General features: G+C 36.0%; 1 protein-coding gene across 2 annotated transcripts in view; it reads left to right on the top strand.

Moving 5' to 3' along the window:
* Nucleotides 1-18,837: 18,837 nt before the first annotated feature.
* The window catches only part of LOC127118073 (cold and drought-regulated protein CORA), an 87,999-nt gene continuing 86,121 nt past the window's right edge, over nt 18,838-20,715 (top strand). Inside the window, exons 1-3 of one of the 2 annotated variants that reach the window (XR_007802085.1) lie at nt 18,838-19,005; nt 19,156-19,305; nt 19,393-19,626. Coding sequence is in view for 1 of the 2 variants with exons in the window: in XM_051048215.1 (XP_050904172.1) it covers nt 18,915-19,005; nt 19,156-19,305; nt 19,393-19,550 (399 nt within the window). In the remaining variant the exon portion in view is untranslated. Of the gene's footprint in view, nt 19,006-19,155; nt 19,306-19,392; nt 19,757-20,715 lie in introns of those variants that run through there. The other variant, XM_051048215.1, reaches the window with a different exon arrangement.

Raw genomic sequence — 20,715 nt, 5'->3', positions numbered from 1 at the left:
CAATAGCCTGCTTGATCTCGGGACGTAACCCGTTCTCAAACTTCACACATTTTGAAAATTCCCCAGTAGCCTCATCATAGGGAGTGTAATACTTCGACAGCTCTGTGAACTTAGCAGCATACTCAGTAACAGACCGATTGCCCTGCTTCAATTCTAAGAACTCTATCTCTTTCTTTCCTCTGACATCCTCTGGAAAGTACTTCCTCAGGAATCTCTCTCTGAACACCGCCCAAGTGATCTCAGCACTCCCAGCAGCTTCCAACTCAGCGCGGGCAGCAACCCACCAATCATCTGCTTCCTCTGATAGCATATGCGTACCAAACCTGACCTTTTGGTTATCGGCACACTCAGTCACTCGGAAGATCCTCTCGATCTCCTTCAACCACTTCTGAGCACCATCTGGATCGTATGCTCCCTTGAACATTGGAGGATTGTTCTTCTGGAACTCACTCAGTTGACGAGCAGCTCCCAGTCCCACAACATTCGGATTTCCTCCAAGTACTCCAGCTAGCATACCCAGAGCCTCATCAATCGCAGCATCGTCTCTACCTCTTCCAGCCATCTCTATTCTGAAAACCCAACAAGCTAAAACAATAAGTACTGATAGGGTTACACAACACCTATCACGTACAGGGAAACAGAATAATTACGACTCGACTCGACCGACTATGCTCTGATACCACTAATGTAACACCCTTCTAAAATACCCCAATAATGAATTAATTCAACAAAATATAAATCAGAGTAGATATGCAATTTAAGGGTGTCACACTTGACACTTCACACCATTCACCAAAATAACTTGTCATGCTCATTTATTAATCAAAAATACAACATTGCACATTTCGCAGCGGATAGAGATCTAATCAATCATGCAAACCATGTAATCACATTACATGTAAAACTGTTCAACAACCACAATTGAAAACAAAGTAAAACATCCTGTCCCGATGTTACATCTACCAGAGCATGACCCACTAAGGAACTACACTAGATTCCAAGCACTAGCTTCTACTCAATCACTGCTTGTTACCTGAAACATAGTTGTAAGGGTGAGTTCCTCAATCGATATAATAAGCATTATAAAATATCATGTAATGCTAAGTAAATTAACACATTTCATCACCCTAATCAGATCACACATTCAGTAACGGCAACACCAACTCATAATCACAATCATATTCAACACAAACACAAAACACACGTATAATATTGGAATACATCCATTCATATTGTACGCCATACATACATTATGCAATGAGACTCCATGCATGCGGTACCGACTATTCGTGAACACATAGTTCAACCTCACCGATCAAATCCAGATACGGCTACCAAGCTCACTAGTCCCACTCATTTGAGACCTAGTGACTCACATCACTAATTCCTCACCATGGGAATTAGCTACCACCCCAAGGGCTATGCTATGCACGCTAAATCACCTAGCATGCAAACATCAACAACAATCCACAATAATTCACTCACTAATTCCTCACCATGGGAATTAGCTACCACCATAAAGGTCATATTATGCACACTAAATCACCTAGCATGCAACCATCAACAATCCACAATGGACATATGCTCACACTCTAAGCCATAAACAGTCCATTCACAATAGCATACATAATAGATATATTCACAACATTATGCACACCATCATACATCATCAATACAATTATCACAGAATCATATTATGTCATGCCACATAATCAATCACAGTATTAGCACACTCTACTAATACCTACACTGCTCAAAACAACGGGAAATTGATCCCTCCTATATCATACACCAATATAGGCCAATCATCAATTGTTCACAATATTTAAAATATCAGTTTTTCTACTTTTCAAACAGTGTTAACCGGTTAACGCCCTGGGTTAACCGGTTAACGCAAACAGAACACGCTTCCTGGCACATTTTAACAGTGTTAACCGGTTAACACCCTGGGTTAACCGGTTAACGCAAACAGAACAGCAAATTTTCATAAATCACAACAGTGTTAACCGGTTAACACCCTGGGTTAACCGGTTAACGCAAGACAGAAAGCTGTTCCTGCGCTAACACGAAGCAGAATGCAGAATTCTCCGCATTTTCCGCCGTTGGAGGACTTCCGGACCTCCGATTCCAATTCCGTAAAAAGCTGCACGTTCGGAAAATCACAACTCACCCAAATATAGATTCAATTACAGCTTTAACATAACTTATTCATCACAATTTTTCAGCACTCATCATCCCAATTAGGGTCAATTCAACGGCTTATTACTACCCATTACATGTTAACCCATAATACCCATTAAACGACGATAAACCCCCCTTACCTGAGTTAATCCGGCAATTGATTCTTTGACCTTCAACAATCGCGAACTCTCTTCTTGAGCCCTAGCCTCTTCTTCTCCCTTTCTTAGTTTCTTCTCTTCTGCCCCTTTTCCACTTTCTGTTGCTTCTCTGGTTTTCACGTAAAAACCCTTTTTACCAAATGGGACCTTATATATATTCCAACTTATTATTCCAATAATAATAATTCCAATAATATTCCAATTATTTAATTAAATTAATAAATATACTATTAACTTAAATTAAATAATTATCATATTTTATCGGGGTGTTACACACGCTACCTCCATCTCTCTCAACACACGCCACCTATCACCTCACTCATTTTAACTCTTTCTCAGTCTCACCTCATTCATATAACCCACTCACTATTCAGTACCTCACTCATAGACTCTCAACGAAAAGAAAAGAAAAGGATACTCTTCTCTCTCATTGGCTAAAAAAAACCCAACAAACACAAGAAAAGGGTTCTTTCTGAACGTCTTCTTCTTTCTCCTTCCGCCGGCACACAACCGCACCACAATATTCGCTTCACTCCCTCAGTTTGCTTCAACTCACCGTCTTGCCTTCACCATCATAAAACAACCCATCACTCTGAACATTCAGCGATGCTGGTGACGACCTTCTTCCAGTCGCCGGAAACCCACACAAACCTTCTGCTTCACCGCTCACCACCACCTTTATCGTCTTCACCGACGAAAAACCAAGCTCACCAACACGATTATCCCTTTCTCATTCTCAATCGCCGAAATCCCCTTTGAACCCTCTTCTGCCACCAAACAAACAACCGAAACCACTTCTCTATTGGTCTGCCGATCTACATCGTGAACGACTTTCTTTTCAAATCCCAACCATGAAACTCGGTCCGATTCGAAGAGCTACCGCGCATTAACCTTGTTATTTTTGGATAGAACTCCATCCAACTAACAACGACGCCGTGTTGACATTCCGTTTCAGCAACACGAACCAACAACGACATTGTGACGTTCTCCCACTTTAGGTTCATTGAAATACCACGCATATGTGGTTCACGGCTCTGTTACACGACGGCACCGCAATGCCACTCACACTATTATGGAAATAATACGCTGATATTGTGAGATACGAAGTAAGGCATTGATAGTCAGCAAGCAACAATGTCAATCATTAGGCCGTCGGTAATGTTTCAATTTTAATTATGCTTGTGTGTTTTAAATTCGAATCGCATTTGTGTTCAGGTTGTTTTGGTTTGTTTTGGTAAATCGAGATTGGCGTTATAGTGTTGAAAAATTGTGATAAATATCTGATGATTCATTTCTATTTTATTGAATTTGTTTAGTATATCGTGATTCAGTTGCGGTTCCGTTTGGTTTATTAGTTGAAAACAACCTGCAATTTCGTTTGGTAGTATGGTGAGATACTGTCGTATGAGCTACTGCAGTTGTAATACTTAAGCCACTTTTTTTTCTTTTCTCTCTACATACTGTAAATAGATACCCATCCCCTAGGTTTCATTAAAACTAATATTATTTCAATATATCTTTTTTTGGGGGGTTTGATGTGATTATACTGTTGCTAATCTCTTCTCCCATATGTTTGCCTTAGGCCATGGATATGGTGATGCCTTAAAATCAACGTTTGTTTCTTTTTGTTTCTTTCTTTTAAAATTAGATAATGTTAATTATAACTAGAATTTTTTTATTATTAAATAGAATATGCCTGGCTTAATCTATAATTTGGGAGGATAAACGAAGAAGGAAATACGTTCCATGTCTTAAATCTTTTTCTCTTAAGCCGTTGCCATATCCTGTTATCATTCGTTATGGTTAGTGTGGAAAATTCAAAACTACTTTTCTTATTTTTTTCATATATATTTCTTTATAGGTTCATGTTATTATAAAATGAATTTAAATCATGGAATTATAGAGATGAGTCTAGTTTAAACATTAAGCTTTCATGTAGATTAGACCAATTAGCCATCCTTTTTTACACCTCCCATTTGTAGATAAATTTGTGTTATATCATATTCTTTCTTTAATCAATTTCCTTTTATTTATGGATCCGACAATGTCATGTCGGTATGCCACCAAAAATCCAATACATCAAAAGAATACTTTCACCGCGTTATGATATTGCGAATGACATTAATTATGTTGTTATTTCGTGCAAACCGATTTTGAGCACATTATCGTTTTTTAAATCAACATCATTTACTTATGCCATTTTCACTCTAATCAAATTATTTAATTAATTAAATTTTGTTTAGTTAGTTAATTTGGATCAATTAATTTTAATTAACCTGATTATTTGATCTAATTAAATAATTTTGATAATTAATTTTGATTATCTTATTAATCGATTTAACCGAATTTTAATAAATTAATTTTGATAATTAAATATTGATTGATTTCTTCCACTATCATTTCATAATACACACTCGATTTCATTTCAATATCATCAATTTTAAATCATTAAACCATTTAAACAAATCATCAATTAATTCTCAATTTAATCTCGAGCCCATTTCTAAACACATTTGTAAGTCGATTGCTCTCTAGCATCGCCATCAACCTCACATAGCTTACTCTTGGGTTTTCTTACAATGAGACCTATTCGGTTATTGAATAATCGAGTAGATGATCGATTCACTAAAATAAAATCCAATTTATTCACAAAACACAAATTTAAAACCTCGATCCAATATTGAGTGTTTTCATTTAAATTAAATAAAAGTACCCAATTACTATCAAATACTATTTCATTTGGAAATGAAAAGGGGGATGGTTTTGAGTTTTCAACTCCTCCTCTCGATTATTTGAATACGAGTTCTCTTACTCGGTTAGTCAAATAGTCGTCACTTCTATCCATCTAATCACAAACAAATCAAATCATTTTATGATAAGAAACCAGAAAAGGGAGATGACTTTGAGTTTTCAATTTTTCTCCTCAATTATTTGAATACAAGTTCTCTTACTTGGTTAGTCAAACAATTGTCGTTTCTCTACAAACTTCCAAACCCAATTAAATCAAATTATTTTCATAATAGAGAAATGAAAAGGGAGATGACTTTGAGTTTTCGACTTCTCTCCCCAATTGTTTGAATACGAGTTCTCTTACTCGGTCAGTCAAACTATTGTCATTTCTTTGCTAACTCATACCGTAAGTCAAATCACTTTCATAATAAGCTAAATAAAAAGGGGGATGACTTTGAGTCTTCAACTTCTCTCCTCAATTGTTTGAATACGAGTTCTCTTACTCGGCCAGTCGAACAATTGTCATTTTTCCACCAACTCATAACTTAATCAAATCATTTTATAACAAACCGTACGAAAAGGGAGATGGTCTTGAGTTTTCAATTCCTCTTCTCAAATGCTTGGATATGAGTTGTCCTACTCAGCCATTCGAGTACTTGTCGTTTATTCTAAAATACATCAACCATACACAACCTTATCTTCATAAATATTCAGATGAAATAGAAAGCGGTCTAGAGTCTTCTATTCCCTTTCCCGATTATTAGGATACGAGTTGTCTTACTCGGTTATCTGAGTATTCGTCATCCGTTTAAAATACCTTAATCATCATTAAGATTCTTTTCACAATTAAGGATGAAAAAGAAAGCGGTCTAGAGTCTTTTATTCCCTTTCCCGACTGTTAGGATACGAGTTGTCTTACTCGACCATCCGAATAATCGTCATCCGACCAAAAACATCTCGACCAATCAAAACATCTGACATATTAATCCAACTTGTCACCCCCGTGTGACTGAAACTCTTTTCAGAAAGAACATTGTTAATCCTTTCTAATGCGCACAACAAACTAAATGCTTAAGCCTCCGCCGAGAGTAGACAAGCCAACGTTTAGCCTTTAGGATGCGATCTAAACAGTCGTTCATTAAAAGACACCAACCAACTGTAGTTCCCCGAACTACGAATGCTCTGATTTCCTTATTATACCATAAGGATACGTAGGCAGGAGATTGTTGTATCTTCGCGAGCACACTAATAAAAAACCTCCCCTTTCTCCTTTCTGAGGTTCTCATCCATTTCTATTTTTAAATAATTTTATAACCTAAAGATAACAAACAAACATAAATTAACACTCAAAATGCACATTAGAACTAAAAGGTTCCCGTTGAGTACAACGGACGTAAGGGGTGCTAATACCTTCCCCTTACGTAATCCACTCCCGAACCCGAATATGGTTGCGATGACCACTATTCCATTTCCTAAAGGTTTTATCGATATTTTCCTATTCCTTCATTGGGATTAATAATGTTCGGTGGCGACTCTGTTCGAACATAAATATTTTCCGCGACCATCGCGAGGAATCGTATTTTTTGAGATGCGACAGTAACCGCTAGAAACCCTGCATCCAACTGTTTCTGAACCTCCTCTTTGATCTTGACAGCCATATCAGGACTCGTTCTGCGAAGCTTCTGCTTTACCGAAGGACAATCTTCTCTGAGAGGTAGCTTGTACACCACAATATCTGTATCCAAACCAGGCATATCTTCATACGACCATGCGAATACATCCACATATTCTTGCAGCATTTCAATCAGCCTTCTCTTGACCTTTTCCTCTAAAGCAGACCCTATCTTGATCTCTTTCTTTGCGTCCTCAGTACCAAGGTTAATGACTTCCAACTCTTCCTAATGAGGCTGAATGACCCTTTCCTCCTGTTTCAATAGTCTGGCCAATTCTTTGGGGAGTTCACAATCTTCTTCACTCTCCTCTTCAGCTTGGTAAATGGGATTATCGAAGCCATACTGAGCCATAACAGAACTGTTTTTAATGGAATCCGCAAGATCAATTCTGCACGAACGATGTTTCATGCTTTATTTTAGAAAAGAGTTCAAGGAAGTCACAAAAAAAACATTTCCATTTTTATTGTTTTGAATACGAAAGTAATAAAAACAGAAAGACAGTGAACACAAATTTGATTGCAAAACGTCCTTTATTGATGATAATCATTGAAAATTCGAAACATGATGTGACCCTACAATGAACCACTACGCCTTGGGCAGAGCGTAGGGCTTTCATGCAAAATGAAAAATAGAGGAAAATTACTCTGTCTGAAGAATAACATGGACTATTTTTTCAACAGTCCAGTTGTTGATCTTCTCTCCTGGCGCACACGGGCGCACCCAATTATCCATATCACAATCACTGTCATCATCTTCATTGTCTATTGCAAAGACATCACCGTGATTCATCAATCCAGCACTAGTGAAAGTACACGGCCCTTTCTGATTCTGGACACCCTGCTCTGATGATTGAAAAGGCTGATAACCAATGCCAAGCATGTCTTCTTTTACGGGCACATCAATCACCTTGCCCCAGCCTTCCGCGTTACCTGTAATGATGCAAGAATGATATGTGTATGATGCGTATGCTATGTTTTATCATTTCTCAGATATGCATATGCGGGTTAACTTTTTTCTTTTTATCCATTATTTTTTTGAAAATAAACATGCTATGATTCAAAATGATGAAACAATGGCTGGTTGGCTGTGTATCACGAGGCACAGGATCAGAACTTCAGCATGAATTCGGAACCGGGAACCATAGAACACAGTCATCAACTTAGAACCCATACTTCAGAACCAACGGTCACTAACAAGAACCAAACAAAAGTCACCAACAGGACACGGTCACCAACAGAACAAGTCACCATCAGTACCTGTAAATGACTCATTCCCGCCCCACTCACGGGTGTAATCTAGGCCAGGGTAAGGTTAAGAGAAACGTAGGATAAACAATCCTTTCAAAAATATCATCATATGCACACGAGAGACTGTACGAAGCCTAACAATCCTATGGGGAGACGATCACACCATACAAAAACATATAGCATAAAGTAAACACACCAACAAAGGGGCTCAAGCATACATGGGTAGGGCTTTAGTCAAGAGGGGTCATATCAACCTCGACAAACAAGCCATGGAAAGGTAATCAAATGGGCTCTTAACCACTGACATTAAACGTCAGGGTGAGCAGATCAAAAGGGTAATGAGGATAAGACCTCATAGCTCTTAACCCTGGACAGGATGAGCTCATGACAAAGCGTGGGGATTCTGAAAGATGGAACCCTCTCCACTGACTGACCGGACAAAAGATCTTGGGCTTTTGTTCTGAAGCATCGACACGTACTGCGAGCATAAAGAACGACACACTGAATAACGGGGGATTGACTACTAATCCCTTTTATCCGTCAATTGCCTCTTCATGGAGGTCTTTAGCACTGGTGCCTCCTCTTGGAGGTCTTTGGGCACAAAAGTAAACATACAAAAACATTGCCTCCTATCGAGGTCTTCCATCTAAGAAAACGGTAAAATGCTGGAAATATGTAAAGGGGATCAAGAGATCTACCATATGGATAAAGATCCGAAGTAACAACAACTAAAGAAACAAGAGACCCAGAGATCTCTCAAGCTAGCACCATCAAAGGAAGCAAGTCAGCAAAGCAATCAGAATAAATCTCCAAATGGTATCCCACAAATAAAGTGGAATACCAAGCAAGCTATCTCTTCAAGAGTCATGTGAGCTCTCACAAAAACTCAACAAACACGTTAGAATAACAAGATGGGGTGTAATCAAGAGTTGCGCCAAACAGAAGAACCCTAACAACAACAACGTCAGGTAAACAGTGCACGGATGCAATAGAAAACATGTCACAACAAACCCAAAACAGATTAGAGAGCAAACAGAAAAACCAACAACTGTCATGATCGTTACTGCTTCGCTTAGCGAAGACTTAGCGAAGCTTCGCTATAGGTTCTCTTAGCGAAGTGCTAGCGAATGCCTACGGGTTCTATGTTCTTCCTTGATAACAAACCAATTTCAGAAAACCCTAAATCCTGTGGTACCCATTTTGGAAACTAAGTGATTAAACATTCAAGGCATTGTTCTACACATTCATGCACATCTAAACCCACATGCAAAACCTAATGATACCCACTCTCCCAAATTCACCCATAATGTTTCTTACTTCAGAAATTTCAAATTGAAAGCATAAAGTAATGGAAAATAGGGTAAACCTGGTTGGAGAGGTCGATTGAAATTGAAATGCATGGTTGGGTTTACAAGGCAATGTTAGGGTTTGTGTGAGATGGAAGTGAAAAGTGTGTGAGTCAGAGTGAGAGTGAGAGTGAGAGGGAGTTTTTTCAGTGTGTATGGAGGCTGCTCGAATTAGGGTTTTGTTCCTATGAATTTTTAGAATTTATACTCTGATATTTGTGGCTTGGTGGGCTCAGAATGAAGGCAATTCAAGCCCAAGATTTTTTGGTATATCAGTAAGCTCGCTAGGCGAGTGAGGTAGCGAAGGGTTCGCTAGGCGAGCACCCAGCGAGGTTCCAGCGAACACTCCCAGACTAGGATAAAAACATAGCTAGCACTTACTGGCCAGGCGAGTGTCCAGCGAGCAGGTAGCGAGCAATTCCAGTAGCAACATCATCAAGGTTCGCTGGAGCGAAGGAGGAAGCGTGGGCTTCGCCTAGCGAGCATGACAGCTCAGGAAGTTCCTTCTGGGCGCAGGTGACTCTGGTGGTTTATCTTGGGATTCGCTAGGCGAACCATTCTGCTCGCCTAGCGAGCATGACAGCTCAGGAACAGACCTTTGTCCCTTCAAGATTAACGTTTTGAATGATGAGAAGACCCCATTTGAACATGTTGGAAGTATCTCAAGTCATTCCCTAGCCATTTGACCCTCAGTTGACCAACAGTTGACTTTTGACTTCACAGTTGAATACAAACTTCCTTGAGTGTTGAGAAAAACCCTAGTTGATGCACAATCTCCCTTGTGTTGACTGATCTTTCAGATAGAACCCACAAAGTGACTTGGATGATATCCAAGCTTCTTGGAAGACAAACTCTTGGAGCTAATTCTGATTGATATGATGAAATGCAATATAAAATGTTAAATGACCTAAAATGAATGCATGAATGAAGAGGGCAAATTTGAGGTGCTACACAGTAGAGTAGACCGTTTGATATGATGTTGGTTTTTTCAAAAGTTTAGAAGTGTTTAAGTGATGGGAAATTGGTATGATAAAGTTGAAAACAAATTAAATTGTTACATTGGGTTCTGGGTTTGTAAACAATCAGAATCAGAGACGTTAGAAAGAGACGATGTTGGTGGCATATTTTTATTGACAATTTTAACCATAAAAAAATTGAATACAGACATTTAGAACAAAGAGCAGAAATGTACTTTCTAGAATATATTACTTTCTTATATATGGTAGATTGGTTTCATATAATAATTATAAAAAAAATGAAGTTGTACTCTTTAACTTTTACTTCTGAAAACTTGTTTATTGAAAAGCCAAATTTTTTAATGAAATGGTATTTTAGATACAATGTAATTCAATAAGATAGAGTGACAAAAATTTACTTATATTTAAAACTACAAAATATAATAATATTCTGGTTTATGAATGCAGGTGAAGTAAAGGATTGGTTTGTTATAGCTACTAGTATTTATAATTTACTATCATTGAATCAAATTTACGTGGCATAACTATAGCATGTCGTGCTTTCCATAGCCAAAGGAGAATGTTTTACTCAAATACTCTATATTATAAAAAAAATCCTAAAATAACCCAATTTTTAAATTAATTCTCAATTTACTTCAGTTTCAAAAAAAAAATAGTAAGGCATAGGCGTCAGAACAATTGGCGCCCACCCTTAATTTTTAAGAGGGGTCGCCAATTGGATTGGCGAAGCACATGGTGCTGCCAATCCAATTGGCACCCATGTACATTGAATGAGATGAGGCGTCAATTCGTCTGGCGCCTCAGTGTAATGTGCATTTTTTTTGTATAAATAGAGGTCTTGTGTGATTCATTTTTTCACATCTCTTTTCATTATATTGCAAACATGTTTGGTGTTCATTGCCGCTATGGAAAAGTGATTTATTCGAAAGAAAATCCTCTGATGGTGAGGCTCTTCTAGAACATTTGCCGTTTCGATCAACTAAAGAGGGAGCCGGTTCGTTGGTTAGATTGAAAAATACCAGAAGAGGGAAAAATTAGAAGTATTGAGAGACTCGATAGTATATTTGATTAGGTGCGAGTAAAAACTGATAAGGATGCCATGGAAATGATGTTTTGAGTAGATGACATCAGTTTGATTATTGTAATCAGTTAGAAATGTTGTTTTTAAATATTATGGTAAGTATTTTCATCTGTATTCGATATTTGTTATTTGTGTTGTTTATTTAGACTTGCTCGATTTTAAGTGTTCTTATGTTGGAGTGATGTTTGTTGTTAACCTTGTTGTAACAAAAAGTTATTAATATAAAAAAAACCAAGGTTACAAAAATTGAAAGGAGGTACTAAATTATGATGCAGAGGTTGCTCCTAGATTGGGACATTTGTTCTTATTGTGACCGGGTTGACGACATATATTACATAATCTTATCATTTTATCAGTCATATCCATTTCTGTTCTAATACGCGTGTTGTTTGACCGTCCTTTTTTCTTTCCTCACATCTCATCGTTGTGCCAAACTATGTTCCCTTCATATGGAGGCTAGTATTCCTCCATTGCTAGCACTGAGAAGCTTTCGTTATACACATTCAAGACGGTAATGGCCTTGTAAACATCAGATAGAAGGCTTTAAGCGTCCTGGCGAGTATGTGCGCATGCCGCAATGACATGGGAGCAAGAAATATGGAAGACCTAGAACTTTCCACAGTCGCACCAACTTCTATTTAGTTTGACAAGATAGGATAAATTTGGCCTCCCCTCATTGTGGCCTATTGTTTCATGTGCACTAAAATTTTTCCTATGACGGTCAAAGACTGTAACCGCGTGTGTGCTAGCTTTGATAGTTTCCTCTTTCATCACTTTCATACAACATTCACTGAATAATTGACCTGACATTAACATTGCACTCCATCTTTCACCCCTGGTTGCGAAGGTAGATGTCAACCTAAAATAGGTTATTCTGACCAATGCGGTTATTGGTAGATTTCTAATGCCTTTGAATACGCCGTTCATGAATTCCACAAGGTTTGTTGTCATGTGTCCCCATTGACATCCTCTGCCAAACGTCCTTGTCCACTACTCTAATAGTATGTTATCCGCCCACCTTCCTGCATCTGCATTAGACAATCTAATTTCGTCACGGTAATTTGGAAATGACGGATGAGTTAGAGCATACCCTGCATTCACCACTTTTTTGCGAAGGTTCTTGACTTTGATTGCACGCATGAAGTTTTGTGCAATATGTCTAATGTAATAGACATGGGTAGAAGGAGGATCATGTCATCCGTTATCATGGTTATTGTAAGCACTCGCAATGGCAGCATGTCTATCTAAAATAAAACTGAGATTGGCTTTTGGAGCGACATGTGTTCTGAGATGACGAAGGAAGAAACCCCAACCACTAGCGGTTTCACCTTCAACCAGAGCAAAGGCAATGGGAAAGATATTATTGTTTCCGTCTTTGCAACAACCATAAGAAAATTTCCCTTATATTTTCCGTATAACCATGTTCCATCAATTTGAATAATAGGTTTGCAGAATGCAAAACCTTTGATGCATGGTTGAAATGCCCAAAAGAGGCGGTGAAAAATTCTATTTCCGGAAACACAAGTTCTGTCTGGCGTAAATGCTGGCAATGTCTCCATAATTGCAACAATTCCTGGTGTGTATTTTTTAAGTGCCCATAAAAATCGTGGCAATTCTTTGTATGAATCCTCCCAGTTGCCGAATACCTGTTCAACAACCTTTTTCCTTGCAATCCATGCTTTCTTGTAAGATGGAGTATAGTTATATCTTGTGACGATATGGGATATTATTATACTTATCTTCACTGATAGGTCTTTGTTAACAAGCGGCAAAATGTCTTGACATATCAATTCAACACTTAATTTACGGTGATCTTGTGCAACATTAGTGGCAATACAACTGTGAGGCGGGTCTATAGAAGCTATCTCCCAAGAATCGTTTCTCTTCTTGTGAGACACAGCCAACCAAACCTTGTAAAGGATGTTACGACATTCGATGACATACCTTTTAGAATCAGTGCGTTTCACGGTGAAATCAGCAGAGTTATTCATGTGAAATTTTTTGATAGCTCGCACACATTCTTCTTTGATGTGGAACTTGTCTCCCACTTTTAACTCACCCTCTGATCGAGGATACGAGTTATAAAAAACAATGTTGGGTGTTTCATCGTCATGCAAATACATGTTTGTCATATGTAGAGGTGGATTATATACATGACTTGGAGGTAATGGAACTGGATGATCATCATCTTCAATATTGTTGTTCAACATATGATTGACTTGTGTCTCGGTTTCTTCTTTTTCTTCATCAACGACGTTGACTTCTGCTTCATCTGAGTCTTCTGAATCAAATTCATCATATTCAACTTGATTAGTTATCTGAGATTGTTGAGATGATATACTTTATTGAAGAGTAATATATAACTCAATAGAGTTACAACCAGAATGTTCATGAATAACAAACATATATTCAACATCTTCATTGTCATGTACCTTTAGCGGGTAAAATTTACATTGATTGTTCTCGAAATAAATTGGATTTTGGTACATGTTTTGTGACACAGGACCAGATCCTATGCATGACTCAAGTCGTTTTTTTAAATGCAAGAAATTTGAATTTATCTTGATCGTAAGTCGAATAGTATCGGTGTTTCAAAAACAAAACCCGTATACATCACACTCATATGTCACACCGTTGCAGTGAGCATTGATAATATATCTGGGTGAAGATGACATAGTAATATTTGGGTGTAGATGAATTTGTGTTGGTTTGAGGATGACATGGGAAGATAATTAAAAAGAATGTGACATGGAATGCGTGCAAGAGCTAGCGTCATTCCATGTGGAACCTGCATGCATTTTCTCAAAATGGGCGCCAGTATATATGGCGCCTTGTATGTGCAGACCTCGAGATTCTGCATTGCATGCAAATAGCCATGCAAACTAGGGAGAAGACCATGGATGTAACCTGCAACGACCTAAGAGGCGCCAGTCCATATGGCGCTAGCTTTGAACATTACATGTGCACGCCAAACCAATTGGCGGTAACTTGCATGCAAACTTTTGCATGTCTCTCATTATAAATAGTCATGCAATAATCACTTCTTCATCAACATCAATCACTTCTACACCTGCAATAACCACTCTTCAATCTGCAACAACCACTCTTTCATATGCAACACTACGACACGATCTCTCTGCTCACTATGGATGAATCGCATAGAGGCACAGTTGCAAACATAACAACTTATGTAAGCATTTACTTCTTGTATTATTTTTCTAACACAATTTTTTATAAAGTAACTCATTTTGTTGTTTAATTTTTAGGATGTTTCTAGGTTTCGAACTCGTGTCCACGAATTTGTTCACATGGACGTGATGATTGAACCTTATGTCGAACTCGTCGGTTTTGGACATGTAAGCAAAATAATGTCTTGGTCAGTTGATACAAAATTTATTCTTGCATTATGTGAAAGATGGAATCCCGAGACACACACATTCTGATTTTCATCCGGTGAATGTATCATGACGTTAGAAGATGTCTACATGTTATTGGGACTGCCTATCGAAGGTAAGGAGGTAAATGGTAAAACAACTATGGGAATTCAATTTGCATGGACCTCTTGGATGTTGACTTGTTAGATGATAACTCGAGAGGTTAAGGTATACTCTTTTCATGCCTTGATGCATATTACAACAACTTACAGTTAGATGAAAATTCTACCGAAGTCGCTCGAATAATAAAAACTAGGTGTTATATTATGCTTTTAATTGGTTCATTTTTGTTTCCCGAAGGTAGTGGTTCTAGTATGCACGTTATGTATTTACCTTTACTAAGACATGTAGATAGAATAAGAAGTTACAGTTGGGGGTCCGCTTGTTTGGCTTATCTTTATAGCTATTTCTGTAAAAATGCACACAAAGACACATCTACATTTTCTGGATGTGTTGTTTTTCTCCAAACACGGGGTTGGTCCAGACTACCGTCCCTAGCGCCCGTTAACCACAACCCGTTCACATTCCCGTACACACAAAAGTAAGTTCTTAAAAATGGAATATATTTACTTACTTTACCAATTATTATCTCTAAATAATATTTTTACTTTTATGGTGCAGATGGTCGACACGTGGTATGAGTTACATTAGATGTCCTAGACACTGTATTATCCAGTATCCTAATCTCTTGGATCACCTTCAACCAACAAATGTATTTCCATTAACCTAATTAATTTGTAATAATTTGTTAATTTCTTCTAACAAATTTATAATCTAATATATGTTCACATTTCAGTTCATTTGGCGTCCATATCTAAACTTGGATCATGACCATGAAATCAACGCACAAGACGCAGCTGTTTGGACTACATGCACACCGATCATAAGATTCACCATTGTGGAGATGCACAATAGTGATCATGTTAAATTTCAGTTCGGTATGCTTCAACACATCCCAGATCCCCCGACAAACCTCGGAGAATGGCATCTACAAAATGTTAACGACCAATGGAACTTTAACCCTTGGCAAAGCTTCGCTAGATCTTAGTATCGAAAATGGAAGCACTGCCAAGACCATGTCTTAACTGACAATATGATGCCAACTGAAGAAAAACTAAGTCGTAATTATATAGCTTGGTACAGATCGGTTGGATTTGAGTTCATTGTCGAGGATATGTACCTATACGACCCACTCCAGACAACTTACACACAAGAAAGTTCAACATCTAACCCCCAACAAAATTGTTAGACCGGTTACTCACAACTCCCTATCCATCAAAATTTCTGAACCACAAACACACAAACCTACGATTATAACATGCCAAACACCCAACCACAATACCAAGAGCATACCCCATACCACCACCAACAAGTAGATCCTCATCAAGACACCCAACATCGCTATGCACCCAACACATCACCCTACCATAGCCGCCTTAGCCAAAACACCCAACGATCATTTAACACCAACTGTCCCTCCTTCTACTATAGCCAAGAAGCCCAAAGATCACTGAACCAAAACCTGCAACAACCATATGGCTACCAAACACCACAACAATCATTTCAACCTTTCCTCGATGCTTCATTGACACCAATGTCACCCTTCAATCGTCCTGGTTGCCCTCTGATAACTCAAACACAATCCAACTACTCTGGCATGGGTCGTGAACTCAGTTATGGCGGTAGCACTTCAATGCATACACAAGACTATGCGAATTTGTCTGAATATCTTAGGCAATCTCTTGTAGTTGGTGGTGATGTTCCTGGGTCCTCAGATACTCAAACACCTGGGCTGAATCATCAACGTGGGTTTGAGACATGCGTTCGGGTAGCTAGGGGATGTAGGACCGGAGGTCGATTAGGTTCCCGATCAACGACATTAGCCTTTTTGTGTAAACTCGTATTAATATTAATATCAATTGGTCCGATTTCGACTTTTATCTAAATTGTACAATATTTTTCAAAAAGAAATTATGAAACACACACATGCGCCAGACCAATTGGTGCATCCTTTTTAAATTAACACATATGCGCCAATTGGATTAACAACATTAGATGCACTAGTCAATCCAATTGGAGTCACCTCTCTATGTTTAAAAGCAGGCGTCAATTGGTCTGGCACCACCTCTTCAAAGTGAGATATTTCGGGAAATAATCAAAAAAGTGAATTATTTTTAGATTTTTTTTGAAAATTTAGATTATTTGAATAAAAAATTCGTCAACAACAAGTAACACTATTTGAAACAATATTTAGCATTAAAAAATTATTTATTAATAATTATCATTATAGTAAAAATAAGTTAGATAAAAAGATTCTTTAAATCCAAGTGGCAATTTGGCAAAAAAATAATAATTTAATTAACCCAATTTAATTTTTTATAATTCACCCCATTAAAGATATTCTTATGAAAAATTGTAACATTTGTTAAAATTATTCATATATTTTTTTTATCATTATTTTTATAAGTTTTCAAAAATAACTTATGAAAATGATTTATAGTCCATATAAAAATAATTTAATTATTTTATTTTTTATTAAAGAAATATCATATGCAAGCTTTTTTCGTAGTTGTTCATTTTAAGAGAAAAAATATCCCTACATCAAATATATATATATCTATACCGTATTTTAGTGTTCATCAATACGATGAATAGCAAAATATCATAATAATATATATTTTTTAAGTTTTAGATTAAATAATACTTATATAAAATTGTGTGATTAATCAATTTCATAACTATATTAACCAACATTTTATATTGTATCAACCAACTTTTCTAATTGTTTAAAATTATTTTTGATACTTGGACGTTTATTAACCAACTTCATAACTTCATTAACTAACTTTTTATATTTCATTAACCAACTTTGGTGTATTAGTAAAAAAAATTGTAATATCTGAACGTATATTAATCAACATCATCACTTTATTAATCAACTTTTTTTATATTTTACTAACCAACTTTATTTTACAACTTTAAAGTACAGGCAGGATCGATCCCGACTTTTTAGATACTCAGAACAAATAATAAAAATGGACCCCTAATAAAAAATACAATTTTTAAAAAAAAATAACAACCTTTTATTCGTCATATAAAAATGTTACTGAACTCACTTCTCTATCAAATCGTTGTATTCATCCGCGTCGGCATTAACTATAAGTACTTCCTCCTCCAACTTGAATACTGGAAAAACCTTTTCATAAGTCTATATAAATAGTATAAACAATATTAAAATCGCTTTGATATAATTAATCTTAAGTAAAAATTATCAAATTAAGATTATTTGTTAGTTATGGTAGAAGTCTTAAACAAGAGAATATCTTTACATAAGGAAGAGCCTTGCAATTGCCTCACCTAAATACAATAATGAATTTGTAAAGAAAATAAGATTCAGAAACATTGAAAATGAAAAAAGATCATTATATCATAAAGTTACAGAAGATTGTGTTAATCTATTCGTACCACGGTGCATAGAACTCCACTAGAACATCTTTTGTTTGATCTAAGACGACCTTATCAAAGTTATCAGGCGTAAAAACTATCACACTAGATGGAAGAGAAAATATCTTCAGGTTGATACCTACATTAAAAATATATTTTATACTAATGATAACATATCGGTTGCCCAATGATAAATTCATATTTTTTTTTATAATTTATTTAATATAATATTAAATATATAATTATATTTTTAAAAAATAAAATATGATAATCAGTATATCCAGTTCTATTATTTGGTGTTTAGTTATTTTAATAAGCATAAACTTTTTATCCAAAGAGATTCGAGAGTCGGGTGGAGTTTCTCCTCCATACAGTAAAGCAGCTATTCTGTTAAAACTGTCATTTTCTGCTTAAAAACAAGTAGACAAAAAACACCACTGCTTCATTTCAGACCCTTCAATCCATCTTTACTAGTTTTAAAGATAAGATTGAATTAATACTGACTAACTCGTTCCCAACTACCAAGTAATGGTTCCGTATTGATTCCTCCTTTCTTGCATTATAAATAGACCACACTTTCTTACTATTTTTCTCATCCTTCACTACCAACTATCACATTTCAATTCATCTTGAATCGAGTACAATGGATTCCAAAAATGCAATCCTCATCTTTGGTCTATTGGCCATGCTTCTTGTTATTTCCTCACAAGTGTCAGCTAGGGACTTAACTGAGGGTGAGCTAGTTGTAAATTATTTTTCTTAATTTGAGCTTAATATATATATTTTTTCAGAGCATATTATATATGAAGGGATGAAATTAGAAGTTATATAAAGACATTATGACTAAGTTATAATTAATGTCATATATAATTACAATGTTGCAGAGGTTGCTGAAAAGTCAAATGAAGTAAATGATGCCAAATATGGACACTATGGTCATGGTGGTGGTAGTTACCATGGTGGTGGCGGCAGTTACCACGGTGGACATGGTGGACATGGAGGACATGGTGGACATGGTGGTGTTTCCAACAATGGTAACCATTTATATTACATTCTTAATTAGTGATAAATTTCAAGAATAAATGTCAATATACAATATAAACATACTGTTGTATTTGCAGAGGTTGTTGAAACTTCAAATGACGTAAATGATGCCAAATATGGACACTACGGTCATGGTGGTGGTAGTTACCATGGTGGTGGTGGCGGTTACCATGGTGGACATGGAGGACATGGAGGACACGGTGGACACGGTGGTGCTTCCGACAATGGCAACTGATTATATCATGATGCATGATGCACATTCAAAGTAATAAGTTTCATGAATGAATAGTGTTTGGTGTAAAATAAAAGAGGTACAAATAGTCATCATTATGTTGTGGTTATTATGTATTATTTTGTATATGGTGACGAGTTTTATTTCGAGTGAAAGTGATGAATGTGTTATTATTTGTAATATATCAAAATATATTATCGTTGTTTGTACTTTGATTCCTTTTAAGTTTGTACTTTGCATATTACTGATTTGTCTAAGAAAATTGGTCGATTAATTGACATGACAAGCAATGTATAATTCTTAATAACATAATCTTTTAGTAATGAAAAGTCATGCATAAGTCATAAACATAAATTAAAAATAAAATAAAAGCCTTGCGAATGGCTCTCAAACGGAACATTAACTTAAAAAAAAATTGACGAAATAAATTCTTCAAACTAATTATGGGAGATTCAATATTATTTAAGAAAAATTTACAGGATTTATAATTATTTTTAAAAATTATTGATTTATAAATATCAACTATTTTGATTAATTAATATATAAATATAAATAAATAATCTCATAAGAATCTGAATCATAGATCAGTCGTTTATTCCAATTTAATCTATAAATTATTTTGCTTTCAAATTTATAAAAAAATGATAAATTTATTAAAATTAAATAACACTTAATTTAAAAAGATTTCACCTATATTTTAATAATCGAAGATTAAAAAATAAAAAATAAAAATGATTTCACGTCACATATTAATATTTCTCAATAACATTGCTAATACACCATAAAAATATTGTGTTCAAAAATTTAAGAGTGTCAGTACCCTGGGAACTTTTATTATTTTTCACATGATAAAAAGAGACTATCAACGCTTAAATATTAATGATCTTGTCTTTTTTTATTTAAAATTTACATCTTAATGCTTGTTGAGTGAGTTCTTCATTTACTCTTAATATATATCACATCACATTCAACACTTATCTTGCCTAAATTCTTGTCTATAGAAGTATGATAGTGAATGCTGATTTGCATTTGCAAGAAAAAGATAAAATTCATTAATAAGATATTAAAATTATTATTATTATAGTATTTAAAGTTTATAAAATATTAATTTTAAATTTGTGTTCAATTTTACTTTAATGTTGACATCACCTTTTGACTTGTCATATTT

This window comes from Lathyrus oleraceus, chromosome 2, assembly GCF_024323335.1.
Source record: "Lathyrus oleraceus cultivar Zhongwan6 chromosome 2, CAAS_Psat_ZW6_1.0, whole genome shotgun sequence".
Taxonomy (NCBI): Eukaryota; Viridiplantae; Streptophyta; class Magnoliopsida; order Fabales; family Fabaceae; genus Lathyrus; species Lathyrus oleraceus.
This window is presented reverse-complemented; position numbering and strand designations above follow the sequence as displayed.